Source organism: Silene latifolia, chromosome 10, assembly GCF_048544455.1.
Source record: "Silene latifolia isolate original U9 population chromosome 10, ASM4854445v1, whole genome shotgun sequence".
In the NCBI taxonomy this organism is placed as follows: domain Eukaryota; kingdom Viridiplantae; phylum Streptophyta; class Magnoliopsida; order Caryophyllales; family Caryophyllaceae; genus Silene; species Silene latifolia.
In genome coordinates, this window is record NC_133535.1 from 101627314 (window position 1) to 101641407 (window position 14094).

General features: G+C 37.0%; 2 protein-coding genes across 2 annotated transcripts; one reads left to right on the top strand and one right to left on the bottom strand.

Moving 5' to 3' along the window:
* Window positions 1–6967: 6967 nt before the first annotated feature.
* On the bottom strand, window positions 6968–9919 carry LOC141607973 (uncharacterized). The gene has a single exon (XM_074427322.1). It carries the CDS (start codon window positions 9917–9919, stop codon window positions 6968–6970), a length of 2952 nt encoding a protein of 983 aa, XP_074283423.1.
* A 134-nt stretch (window positions 9920–10053) lies between these two features.
* Window positions 10054–13697, top strand: LOC141607974 (putative B3 domain-containing protein At5g66980). Its single transcript, XM_074427323.1, has 9 exons — window positions 10054–10065; window positions 11055–11418; window positions 11509–11604; window positions 11695–11757; window positions 11859–11921; window positions 12009–12136; window positions 12443–12728; window positions 12840–12985; window positions 13392–13697. The coding sequence occupies exons 1-9, from the start codon at window positions 10054–10056 to the stop codon at window positions 13695–13697; spliced, it is 1464 nt and encodes a 487-aa protein (XP_074283424.1).
* The last annotated feature ends 397 nt before the right edge of the window (window positions 13698–14094 follow it).

A 14094-nucleotide genomic window follows, 5' to 3' on the forward strand; every position in this document is an offset into this window, starting at 1 on the left:
GTGATTTTCGTGAATATTCGTTGTTAAAGGGGCGTTGTAGTTGCCTGGATTTGTAGTAGTGATAAGTATGTGTGCGATCCCTCCCATGTGCTAGAGGTGGAGAACATAGAGTTGGATGAGTCCTTGTCTTATCTTGAGGTGCCAAAACATATTCTTGATCGCAAGGTTCGGAAAACTAGGTCCAGAGAAACAGTGTTGCTTAAGGTCATATGGTCTAATCATGAGGTTGAGGAAGCTACTTGGGAGGCGGAAGAGGCTATGAAGGAGCGGTATTCGTCTCTTTTTGATCAGGTATGTGTGGTTACGGGGACGTAACCATGTTTCTTTTAGGAGGGTAGGAGGTGATCGCATAAGGTTTTGGTATGGTTAATGTTAGTTTTCGTACAGTTAGTAGTTGCTTTGAGTCGGTTTGAGTTGTGGTTGAGAGTTTTGTTTTGACTTTTAGTTGCGTTAATGTGTCGTGTTTGAGTTAGTATGTTTTGTTTTTTAGTATGGGTTGAACTTCGACGACGAAGTTCTTTTTAAGGAGGGAAGACTGTAATACTACGGTTTTCTATGTCTTTGGGTACTCTATCGAGTGGGGCTTACTCTATCGAGTAAGTAAGTTTGGTTTACGAAACAGTGTTCTGCTGATGGGTACTCGATCGAGTAAGTGTGGCACTCGATCGAGTAAGGGTCGAGTAAGTCGGTTCTGCGGGTTGTTTTAGCCGGGTTTTGTTAGTAACGCGTGATTGATATATAAAGCTTTCCGTCAGTTTCTCTATCACTTTTATCTTTTCTAAAACCTCTCAAAAGAAAAAGCAAGTTACGTTACTTCCATCTTCGCGTTGCTATCAAATCCCAAAGGCTAGGATCGTCGGATCGTCGTGTTCTTTATGCCGTTGAGTTCATCGTGTCGTGGGTAAGATCCTTGTATAATTTTTGTATCTTTTCATTGAGTTTGGTTAAAACCCTAATTGGGTAATTTGGGGGTTTTGGGGGAATAATGTTGTATTAGATGGTAATGGTATGATTATGTGTTTATAGGAGGTGGTTTCGTAGAGGAGCAATAATGAATAGCTGTTTTGTGACGATCTCGTGATTTGCTAATTCCAGGTAGGGTTTCCCTACTCGGTTATTGATTACATAGTTGTTGGTGATGGTTGTGTTTATTGTTGATCTTTAACGTATTGGATTGAATTGGTGTTGTTGTTGTTGTGTTGTGTTTGTCTGTGGTTCGCGAGGCGTGTCCTCAGATGAGTGGAGTCACTTGCGGGATTGGCTTCACGCCCTTGATTCGCCCTCTGTGGAACCCGCCACATGAGAAGATGTGCACATTAAGGAACATGGGTTATCGCTCGGAATAAATGAGCGGGGATTTGGTGGGTACGGCTGCGGTCTCCCACTGGCGACGTGGAATACCTGTTGCGATGGGAGTTGTGTGTTGTTTGTATATTGTGTACTTTGTTTTATGTAATCAGTAACTGACCCCGTTTTAAATGTTTTGAAAATTGTGGTGATCTATTCGGGGATGGTGAGCAGGTATTGAGCAGGTATGAGATGGCTTGCGCGAGGGATAGCTGGAATTGAGTCGTCACATGTCTTTAGAGTCTTCCGTTGTGTCTTGAACTTAGTTTGTTTTTCAGTTGATTGGTTTTGGAACGTTTGTATTACTTTTACAGTTAGAGATTTTGATATTGTAATCACTTAAACTCATTTACTTAATTAAGTACATTTCTTTATGGTCTATTTGATATACATTGCCTCGGGTAACCGAGATAGTTACATTTTCATGCATTAGGTGGTCCTGGTAAGGCACCATGGTGTATGGGGGTGTTACAATTTTATAACTTGTTGGGTGAGAGCTTGACTTGTAACTAGATAATTCATGGCGATTAGTGGGTTATGGGTAATTAGAGTGAGAGTGAGAGTTCGATTATGCTAAGCCCCGGGTTAGTCTCACATCAAGAAGTTGGGACGTACCTTTGAATTTACCTTATTTACTTGTTAATTTGTGCCTTTACTCGACCCTTTCTCCACATGACTGAACCCGACCACCGTTGCTTCCTTAATTAGCATCTTAATCAACTTTTCATTTACTTGTTCTTAGTTGTAGTCTTATTAATTAGTTTATCAATCATCCAATTGCATTTGTTAGAACTAAACTAGGACACAAACGATCAATTTAAGAACCATAATCCCGTCTCTGTGGATCGACCTCCTTACCCTACTACATTCATTAGTTTGGTATTGAGTTTTATAAATATTGTTTGTATATCGAGGAGTACGACGAACACGGTATCATAGGGAAACCCTACCTCTTGCAAATCTTCAACAACCACAAGCACACTCTAGAAGGGCTCCTCTAAGAAGTCTTCTCCTACATTTAATTAATGAAATAACTATCACAAATATATTTTACAACAATAATAATATTAATTAACCCTTAAATAACCCACTTAATTACCCAACATCCTAATTAAATTCCCATAATACAAAACCCCCAAAATCAAGGGTTACTAATAACAATAAGAAAAGAAAAAGGATAATTATCAACTTATAAATGTAAAAAAAATGAAAAGGTATGGGCTTGAGCACAAAATCTTCAATATAAGGTAAGAATCTTCAAAGGATAAGGTGTATGGAGTGTTTGAGAGGATTTTAAGGTGGTTGAGATGTGATGGAAAGTGTTTACAACCAGTGAAGAAAAATCTGAAAAAAGAGTATTTATATCAACACAAAATCTCATTATAGATGGTAACTATCCGTCTATAGCTAAAGACGGACCAAGTAACATACCACATTACGCATAAAACAAACAACAACTTGCGTGGTGGGGCCCAAAAATGTCACCACTTTAAGGGTATTTGACCCGTCTCTTGCTATAGCGACTTATTGTTATATCAAGGCCAACACACGGAGCCCAACATGCGAAAACAGTGTTTAGGCCCATACACTAGGTCGAGTGCTCAGTGGCACTTGGTTGAGTGCGGCATACTCGGTCGAGTGCACCAACCCCTCGATCGAGTGACACACAACCAAAAGCTGGGTTTCTGCCTAGAACTTGGTCGAGTACTCTACTATACTCGGCTGAGTACACAACTACAAAATCCGGGGTATTACAACATTCTTCGCCTCCATTGAAATTGCCAAATCCAGTCGTCACTATGTCAAGCACCCATTTCAGCCAAACTACTGTTTTTCTGAACTGAAAAATTAAATAACCTAGGAAAAGCTTCTTGATATATAAGTATCGTTGGAAATTCCTGTGATTAAGTTTGTGAGTTATATCATTCATTGTCTAAATTATTATAAGTAATTTAGCGTTGTTTATTAGATTACGCATTTATAACCGTGGTTTGAACCCTTACATTTAAGGGTAGATCACAAAATGTAGGAGGGTACTTACGACCTCCAAGGCACCTTAAAATACCAATCTTATTTCACACAAATAGTATCAATCATCATTCGACTAGTAACAAAGTTGTTTTATTCATTTGTTCAGGATTTTTTTTTTATAGGAATGACCATGATATTCGGAAATGTTAGTGATTTAATAGTAAATTGGTGTTGCAGCTAGTATTTAGAAGCGTAGTTAGGTAGGAAAACTGGTATACAAGTGTCGATTTAATTAGGTTGCGCGGGTGACAAAGAGACATGGTTAGGCCATGCTGTAGGCAAAATAGCCACGCGTGTACTCCAACAAAATATGCATCCCACCGCTGACTGTATCTGTATGTGCCAACTTATACGCTTCCACTATTTTGCTCCATGCATATACATCTCTAATCACTCTACTTCTGTAAATGTTGAGCATCTCCTCCACATATTCTTCAAGTCTTACCAGTTCATCCGAGGTAAACGCTATGTTCTTTATTTGTGTTCTCACCGTATTACTCCATCCGTTCTCTAATATCAGTCGTTTTAAATTATTTCACAAAAATTAAGGAAGCATTGGTAAATGTTGTTTTATTAATTAGGTGTTATAAATGCTCCTTGAAATTTAAAAAGCAAATTTTTTCCGCCAACAAAATGGTTAAATGGTTTAAATTACTCCTTTTCCTAATTAGTAGTGCTTTGAATAAGAAAAATATCATTTAATACATGGAAAGATATAAAACGACATATGAAAACAAAATTTAGATTTTTCCTAAAACGACTTATATTATGGAAGTACAATTATTTATTTTATTCTAATATGGGTTCATCACTGTTTACATTTGTTTAGTTGAATTCGAGCTTGATTGTCATCAATAATCGAGTGAGAATATATTAGGTTAATCACGGAGATTTATTAATTAGTACAATTATTTCACATCTCTTTTATTTCGCTCAATTAGTTCCATTCGAGGTCTTTTTTCTAATTAATGTTAACTGGGGCGGCCGATGGAGTTAAATTGGTTGGAGACTTGGAGGGAATAGTTCATTATTCGACATTAAATATGACATGCAGCGTCAAATTTTCAGTGTCAAATATTTGTATGGCCGCTTTAACTTTTGGTTTATCCAGTTTTTATAGACTGTCTAAGATGGGAAGCAAGCGTAAACTTTCGAGTAGAAGACCATCCTTTTTAAAGGTTCTTGATGATGACTTCTCCCAAAAGCTGGTACTAGCTTCTTCAACCATTTTATTTTTTTCAGTAGCCACTCCTGCTCGGCACAATGGTTTAGAAATTTGACATTGGTGTTACGAAATTTGGACTCACTTTTGTTCTGGAATATTCATTTTAGTGACCAGAGATATAAAATAGACAAATTTCGTTAAATCAGTGGCTAATGAAACTACTCAGATAAAAGTAAAAATAAAGAAAATTGACTCTACCAACCAGAATGACTTATACCGAAGTTATCTTAGCTTACTGGTTAGAATAGAGGTAAGATAAAAACCGGGTGTTGTAAATCTCCACCCTCACCCTCTATTGTTTTGTATTGTAACGCCCTGATGGCTTGATACGATAAAAATCGGGTGTTGTAAATCCACTAATTAGCCTATTAAATTAACAATTTATAAACCAAACTAGACTCTATACTACTCTAATTAATAACATAGTATAGTGCAAGTAAGGTCGATCCCAAGAGAAAGACTTTAAGCTAAAGACTCGACTTTTGACTATTAGGCAACCACTAATTAAAGCACTAATGACAATTAAGACTCAACAATTAAAACTAATCACAAATAATGGGTATTAACAATGATAAACATAGATTGGCATAAAAAGGAGATTTTCATATGAGAAATTAAAGAGAAACAACTAAAGTTTAAGACTTTGCTAGAGAAGACAATTCACCTAACAGGCTAACAGGCTAACACTTGTTGTGCAAGATTTGACAATATATAGAAAAAGACTACTTGATGTAATTCAACCTTGTACCAAAATTCAACTATAATCCTCTCTTCGTCTTCCTTGTCTAATAATCTAACATAATAATTCACAAGATAATGACTAAATACATGAACCCATGTAAGAAGCCCTTCTAGAATGAAAATATGCATAAGACCTACACATACCAAACAATCTAGAGCAATAAGAACAATTCCAAGTGAGCTATTGATAGAATATGTCCCAAATTAGATGAAACCATCATAACAAGGACATACAAGCACAACCCTTCCCTAAAGATACAAACTTTAACCAAAGCATGTAACGAAAGAGAGTGCTTCTACTAATTCCAGGGGCGGCTCATAGGTGGGGCAATTCAGTTCTCAGCACCAGGGCCCAACAAGAAGAAGGGCTCCAAAATTGAGTCCAACCGTGAGAATGTAGAAAGAAAACAGCCTACTAACAGTTCAATTCTATTACTATTGAGTCCCAAAACAGCATAATGACAAATCCATGTCCAATTCTACACTAAAGATTCATTGTCCACTTTGCTTCTTATTTTTAATTTATCCCTATAAAAATTCATTGTCTACTTGTTCCCATTTTGTTGAAGTCCCCTCATTTATATAAGTTCACAAATTTCTCATTGTCACAGTTAATATCAGTAACAAGCTTCTGACGGATCAAATAAAACTCACAGAGGTAGATAAAGACAAGTTATTTGTGTTTCTTTAGGCACTTTGATTTTTTTCTTATCTACTCATGTGTGTGATATTTGACCCGTCACAAGTTTGTGACGGATAGAAAGACTTACTAATATAAGTTATATAATATTTATTTTCTAAAAATATCTAAATAAGATGTTTTTATACAAATTCATTTTAAAATGGGATCTTTTAATAACAAATTTTACTTCATAATAGAATTGTGTTTGCATCGATTGGTTAGGTTAATGTAAAACTGTCTTACACAAGACTTGACTAGGCTTTTGTTTATCATTATCAAATTTAATGGCATTTTAATTCATGCAAATGAAGGAATGACAATTTATACGTGTGGGGTGACTCGGATTTAGTGTAGGGCCTCCGCAAAATAATTTGAACAGGGCCTCTTGAACTCATTGGCCGCCCCTGACTAATTCCAAGCAATATTAGACCAACAAGCTTAGAATATGCAATAGTTCAACATCTATTTGTGAGAATGGCCAATTCTAACACACATTCATTTAACATGAACAATAAGAACAAAGGAAGTACTTTAATTAAACAACGGAAGGATTAGAGGTTCAACCAAAATTTAGAGATGGCAAAGGGAAAGAATTACACCAAGTAGAGAATGATTTAGCCTTCCATAATCTTGTTACAACCCACAAATTAAAGAATGATTAAAATAAATTCAGAAAGATTAAGTCTTTAATTATTACAAGATTAAAGCCAAGCATAAGATGTTTGATGGTAAGAAGGTGGTTTTTAGATCTCAAAACATGTGGGTATTTATTTATGGGTTATGAATAGTTATTACATGCATTAATTACATTGATTTATGTGTAATTTACTGTCTAATTTCTAAATTAATGCCAAATATAGAAGGGTATTAAATGTTTAAATATAACCCACACTGGGTTGTACTTAAACATTTTTTTTTTTTTTGACAAGTAGAAAGGCAAATCAAGCTCTGGCCCAATTTGCCAATCTATGAGCTAGAACATTACAAGATCTATTAACGTACGATATTGAAAAGCAATGAAACATTGAAGCTAGATCATAGATATCCTTCGTGGTTGTCCATGTAAGGTGACTATTGGAAGTGCCCACTGCAATGTGACTCAGCATGGTAATACAGTCTGAGTGGACAGAAATATGGAGCAAATTATTAGCAAGAGCCCATTTCATAGCTTCAAGTATAGCCTTACCTTCCGCCTGTTCTGGACATTGTGCATAACCAGAGATCCAATGAGTTGTTATATTACCATTAGAGTTAGAACAAGACCATCCATATCCCGCCTTTCGCGACATCTCCCAGGAACCATCAACGTGAATCGTGGCCATATCGCACGAACTCATGGTGCCCACGACCCAAATTGTAGTCCCTGCTTTTAATTGTTGAATGTAGTCATCATGTTCATCAAATGCCCCCAAAAAAGCCGTACCCGGTGGTATCTCCTCCTCTGTTTTCTGGTATGCAGCAGTTGCAACATTAAACTGAGACTCATAGAGCATCATAGCACCCACCAAATTTATTCTTGATTCCCTAAAACAGTTGTTGTTTCTTACTCTCCAAATAGTCCAAAGAGTGGCGAGGAAGGAGATCACTCCAACTTTATTGTCATCCATTTTCAATAGAAAATACAGCCAGTTAATCATCCACGTCTTAATGCTCACAAAAGAACAATTCTCTGCTCTTATCCCAATGTAGCTTCCCGCCCACAATCTTTGCGCGAAATTACAATCGCGGAAAAGATGATCCAGAGTTTCAGTTGGTGTACAATTGTCATCTAGTCGACAAGTAGTATCATAAGTAAGAATATGCCGTGCAGAGAATTCCTGTCCAACGGGGAGAGTATCAGTAAGAATTTTCCATAGGAGGACATGCCAAACCTTTGGTCCCGGTAAAGTCCATAATTTTTTCTTGACAAAATCATGGTAATCAGGCTCTAATCTTGTAAGATCCTTAGAAGTTGCCTCTTCCGTCCAAATCATTGATTGAGCAGAATGATATCCCATCTTCACCGTATAATTCCCAGTCTTGGTGCCTTCGAGATACAGTGTATCATCCGGAGCATTATCGAAAATGGGGATTGCTAAAATTTTTGTTGCCCAGACACAATCAAAGATGTGGCAAATGAAAGGAACATTCCAAACATGATTTACGATTAAATTACGGATTTTTAAATCAATAAGACTTGGCGACCCTTCTAAAAGGCTATGATCTTTAGGTAAGGGTGCAAAACCTTCAACCCATTTTGATGTCCATACATTAAGGGTTGATGAAGAACATACTTTCCATGCGCATTTTTCCCTTATTAATTCGAATCCCCAAAGTATGCTTCGGCCACCCCAAGTCGTCCCCATTGGCCGCGTCCTTGAAACAGGCGACTTTAAAGAATCGAGCAGTTTATATTTTTTGCCAAGAGTTCTAGCAAGTAAAGAAGAAGGGAGTGAAACCATTCTCCAGGCTAGTTTTGCAACCATTGCTTGATTAAACCCTCTTGCATTTCTAATTCCCAAACCACCTTTCCCCTTAGGTTGTGATAAGAACAATTTACTACACCAACTTATATGTTTCCCCATTCGACCTCCTGTCCACCAGAACTGCGAAAGCATAGAATCAATCTTGGCTGTCACACTTATCGGTATTTTAAAGACCGATAGAAAGTAAATAGAGATGGAAGACAGAACAGAAGAAATAAGGGTTAACCTGCCAGCTGCTGAAAGCAAATGACAATTCCACGACGCTATTCGTCTAGCAACTTTTTCAAGAATAAAATTGAAAATAGTTCTTTTTGAAACTTTTTCCAAGGAATTACTTACATCCGATGGTAAACCTAAATAGGTACCAAAGGAGTTTGAAAGGGGAGCCTTAAAAAGAGACATACATTTTCGTGCAAAGGCTAAGGGGGAGCTGGGGCTTATAAGTAGAGCAGATTTTGAATGATTAATACATTGACCCGACGCCAAACAATATTTTTTCAGAATTTTGTCAAGGGAGCAGCATCCCTGTTTATCACCTTTGATAAAGAATATTGAGTCGTCAGCAAAAAGAAGATGAGAAATAGGCATGCTACTCCTAGACACAGATATCCCTTTTAGTGTACCCACCGACTCAGATTTAAGCAAGTTCAAAGAAAGAAATTCAGTGCACATAACAAAAATATAGGGTGATAAAGGATCTCCCTGGCGAATTCCACATTTTGGCGTGAAGGAGGCAGTAGGTGCTCCATTTATTAAAATCTCATATGATACCGTTGTAATAGTAGCCATGATAAGCGTAATAAGATGTGTTGGAAAACCCATACAGATCAAGGTCAACTGGATGAAGTTCCAATCAAGCCTATCATATGCCTTACCCATATCAGCTTTATACCCCATCAAAGCACACTTCCCTCCTTTTGTTGCCGTTATCTTGTGCACCATTTCATGAGCAATGATGATATTATCAGTGATGCTTCGACCGGGAACAAAAGCATTCTGAAAGGGTCCAACCAAATCATTGATGACGCCACGAACTCTGTTGGCAATACATTTTGTGACAATCTTCATAATAACATTGCATAAACTAATTGGACGATAATTATCCACACCCTCAGGATTCGTGCATTTCGGAATGAGGGTAATGTAAGTCTGATTCCATCTTTTTGGAACAATACCCGTGTTTAAAACTTGTAGGACAGCATTAACTACATCCCGTTGTAAGAAATGCCAGCATCGTTGATAGAATAAGGCTGGGAAACCATCTGGACCCGGTGATTTTAGAGCACCCATTTGAAAAACAGCTGATCGAACCTCCTTTTTTGTAAACAAACGATCAAGCTTATCACATTGATCTTGCGAAAGAAATGATTTTTCCACCTGAAAGAAGCCCTGATGCTCGGTTTTATAGTACCCTTCTATATTTGGCATTAATTTAGAAATTAGACAGTAAATTACACATAAATCAATGTAATTAATGCATATATTAACTATTTATTTCCTCTTTTAGTTGCTTAAATACAATCATTAGGTTGTATTTATCATAACCCTATAAATAAAGGGAAATGTTTAAATGTGTAATTTACTCTCTAATTTCTAAATTAATGCCAAATATAGAAGGGTATTAAATGTTTAAATACAACACAGTGGGTTGTATTTATCATTTCCCTTATACCCTTGACTCTTCTTTTTAGGTCACAAAACATATGGGCCTTTGGAAATAAGAACAGAAGAAAACTCGTCGTAACGATCAGGAGAAAACCGCAGGACGGTATAGGCCGCAGGCTGCGGTTTCAGTCTGCACCACAATCTTGCGAAAGTCATATCTCCCTCGTTTCTTGGTCAAAAAAGGCATGCGACCTACCGTTGGAAAGCTAAGATCACAAGCTTTCACGTCCACTTGTCCTTGCATCGATACGAGGTCTAGAACTCGAGATATACTCGTTTGAAGTTGACCCTTGTGAAACCGAGTTTTTAATTCTTCATTTTGGCTCTTGGTTGTGCATGCCAAGGCTTCAATTCTTCCTTTTGCTTGCTGACTTTGCACTTAATTCCCCTGGCTTACCTTTTGCTCTCCTTTTTCGCCTTAGTTGACCGTGGCTCGTGTTTGACTTGTGAGTCGGCTTGTACAAAATGATTCCTTCATCTCAACTTACCAATATGAAGTACTTGAATTACCTTGAGATGTAAATACCAACAAGAAGTTCAAATAATCCAAATTACAACCAAAGTGGATTCACCGGAAAATACAACAATTTAACACTCAAAACCGGCTTTTTAACAAGTTTATTCAACTAAAATTACGTAATTAGGCCGACATTATTTGACTCTATTGTGGCCCATTCGACACCAAAACAAAACGAGAATGTCTTATAATGAACACAAAGTCTTGCTGAGACAGTGAAGGAACCTAATACCACTTTTAGGAGAGTAATCCATTATACAACAGAATGGATTAGTTGGATAAACTGTAGAGAATTTAAACGGTTAACCCTATAGAGTATATATATACATCACTTTTGTTAGTTTAATTAACAAGAATTGTATACTTGTTTTGTTCTTATAGACAATACCCCGGGCATTCATCAAAAACTTGAATGGAGATATACCACATTGGTTTGTCTTAGAAATTGCTGGAACTCGAAAAGGCTGGAGAGTCGACACAGCACAAGACGGGATTGGTGGCTTCTATTTTGATTATGGCTGGAATGAGTTTGTTGAAGATAAATCTCTACAATTTGGAGACTTTTTGCTCTTTGAGTATGAACAACCATTAATTCTCCAAGTCAAAATCTTCGAAAAAGATGGTACTGAAAAAACAGCGGGAACCAATTTGGAACCCGAGTTTGAGATTCAAGGCACTGAATGTAGAATATTAAGTCCGAAAACTCATGGGGTAGTAGAAGCAGACTTGTGGTCTACAAGGCCCGGTAAGTCCGAAAACTCATGGTGCAGTAAGGCTTATGAGTTACCATGCTGCAGCTATATTTGTTAATAGCTTAATTTTTAATTACTCACAGTACACCATGAACAAAATTTTCTGGGCCCATCACTGGTGTTAGATGATGGATACGAGAAGTTTCAGGAGGATATTGACCTGATCGAAAAAGAAACAGGTGAACAGCATTTTCATTTCTCTTTCTATTGATAGCTATGGGTTCTAATATTATTATCATCAAGATATAAGTGTCTCTGTGTTTCTCTAGCTGACCAATGTGGGATATATGAGAAGCAGCAAGATGGAATTGATGGAATCGCAATGGTGACAGGTGACCTATCATTAAATCATGTTAATTCTCGGACAATCTTCAGCTACGCTCCTTTTACAATTCTTTGCCTAGAAATAGTTTTTAATTTAATGAGCTGTTAGATTATGGCTACAAGATGAATGAAAAGAAGCATGGCCTCGATGACACAGACCTATCGGAGATAGGTAATGTCTCTGCCGTTGTTCTCTTCGAATTAATGAAAGACCAACTCTCTTTCTTGAGACGTGATTATTTTTGTTGTATGTTGTTAGATGTTCAACACGGGGTACATGAGAAGAGATTGGAAAATTTTGACAGAACAGGCAAAATGTTTACTACTGAACAAGGTGTCTGTTACACGATCACCTGGAGAAATGTGCCGCACTTGTATTATTACCTGGTAAATGATAGTTTAAGGCGAATTACTGTTTGCATATTTTTTTGTTATTGGAACGTAAGCTACAGTTACCGAGCGGTACTACCACCCTTTCACTTGGTCTTCAACTTCAAGTTCTCTCCCTATTTGTAGCGTCTTTAGGACATAAGTGAAAGGGTGGTGCTATCACACCCCGTATTAGCTTGATCCGTGAATTTGACGAAAAAGAGGACCACTTTCATATTAAAAATATGATAGCCTTGTCAGCCAAGTAGAATGATTTATGTAATGAGTAACGACTTAACCGGAGACAATTAATTTGAGGTGCAGACAATTCCAAGATCAATTGTTACGGGGAAGGCTCTCTCTAATGAGGTCGTACTCAAAGACCATGAGGGAACTACTTGGCCCATGAAGCTTAGAACAAGACCCGGTGGACGAGTGGATTTAGTTCAAGAATGGAAGGAGTTTCTCATTGAGAATGATGTAAGAAATGGGGACATTCTAACCTTTCAGTTTGTGTCAGACGATGTGATACATATTCATATCGAACGGGCTGTTCAATTCAACCTTCCCTTCGAAAGAGCACACAAATTGAAACCAATGGAAAATAAATGTAAGTCAACATTTCAGTTAAATAGAACCACAGTATAGTTGTGAAATTTGTTATATAATTCAATATGTGCTAGTGTTCAGAGGAGTCTTACATTATGCCGTGAATGTCCAGGTGACAAGGTTGATGAAGGCTATACCATCACCAATCGTAATGTACCATCAGAAACTAAGGAAAAAATAGAAACAGCTTTCTTTGACGATTTCACAAACTCTTCATTTTCAGTGACTTGGAGGCATACCACAAGAGGATCATATCTGGTTTGTTCTTTCCCGCCTCTTCATATTTTTTATGTGATTACTCGTGTGATTTTTATTAATTGTGATTTTTTATTAAGCTGTGAGCAATTCCGTCCGTGAGTGAAAACTTGAATACCATGAAATTGTCAACTCGCATTAACGAGTTGTCCATGATTAAAAGATTCATATTGTTGCAGAAGTTGCATTAGTACTCGCATTAACGAGTTGTCCATGATTAAAAGATGCATTAGTACTAAAGCATCTGAATTTGAGCAATGCATATTTCTACAAAATAATAATGTGGATAAACGAAATAGGTTTCGAAGATGTTTTGCTTTTGTAGAACTTGTGTAGACATTCGGTAACCACTTTCAGACTCGAGTTATGTAACCTAATTACGTATTGGAAATACTGGTAATAATTGCAGCACATTCCGAAGGGAGTTGCCACAAAACAGAAGCTGGAGAACAAAGAGACTGTCGTGGTTTGCGATCCACAAGGAACGAAATGGCCGATGAAAGTAAGAACGAGACCCTCAGATGGACGTGTAGGATTGGCCCAAGGATGGAGTACATTTTGGAGACACCATAATATATCAAATGGTGACACATTGGTTTTCAAGTTTGAGTCCGATCACTTGATGAAAGTAAACATTATCAGAGCCTTACAAGTACACCCGTCTCTTCTTAATGTAAGACCTATTTCGAAGCAAGAACTGATGCACCTAGAGTGACTTCAGTTTTTGAGCTCGAAACAATGCATCACATAGAAATAGGGCTAAATCCATGCTTATCTAGAAAATCGTAAATCACTTTCCAAGTTTGTAAATACAAACTTCTACTTGAATTTGAACCCTTGGTTTTCCTTATGTTTTTTTTATCTATATCTATCATATCATTATATCATATATCATATATTTCTTTAATGCAATAACCAAAGCTGCTGATGTGGCAACAACTAAATAAGGCAAAAACAAACACTAATTCAATTCTGTCATTTAATAAAAAATTACTCCGTATTACAAAATATTATATTAAATCCTTATGTTCAATGGCATTTAATGCATGTTATAAATAATGCAATAGCCAAAGCTGCTGATGTGCCATCATAGTTTTTCATTCAGATTTGAT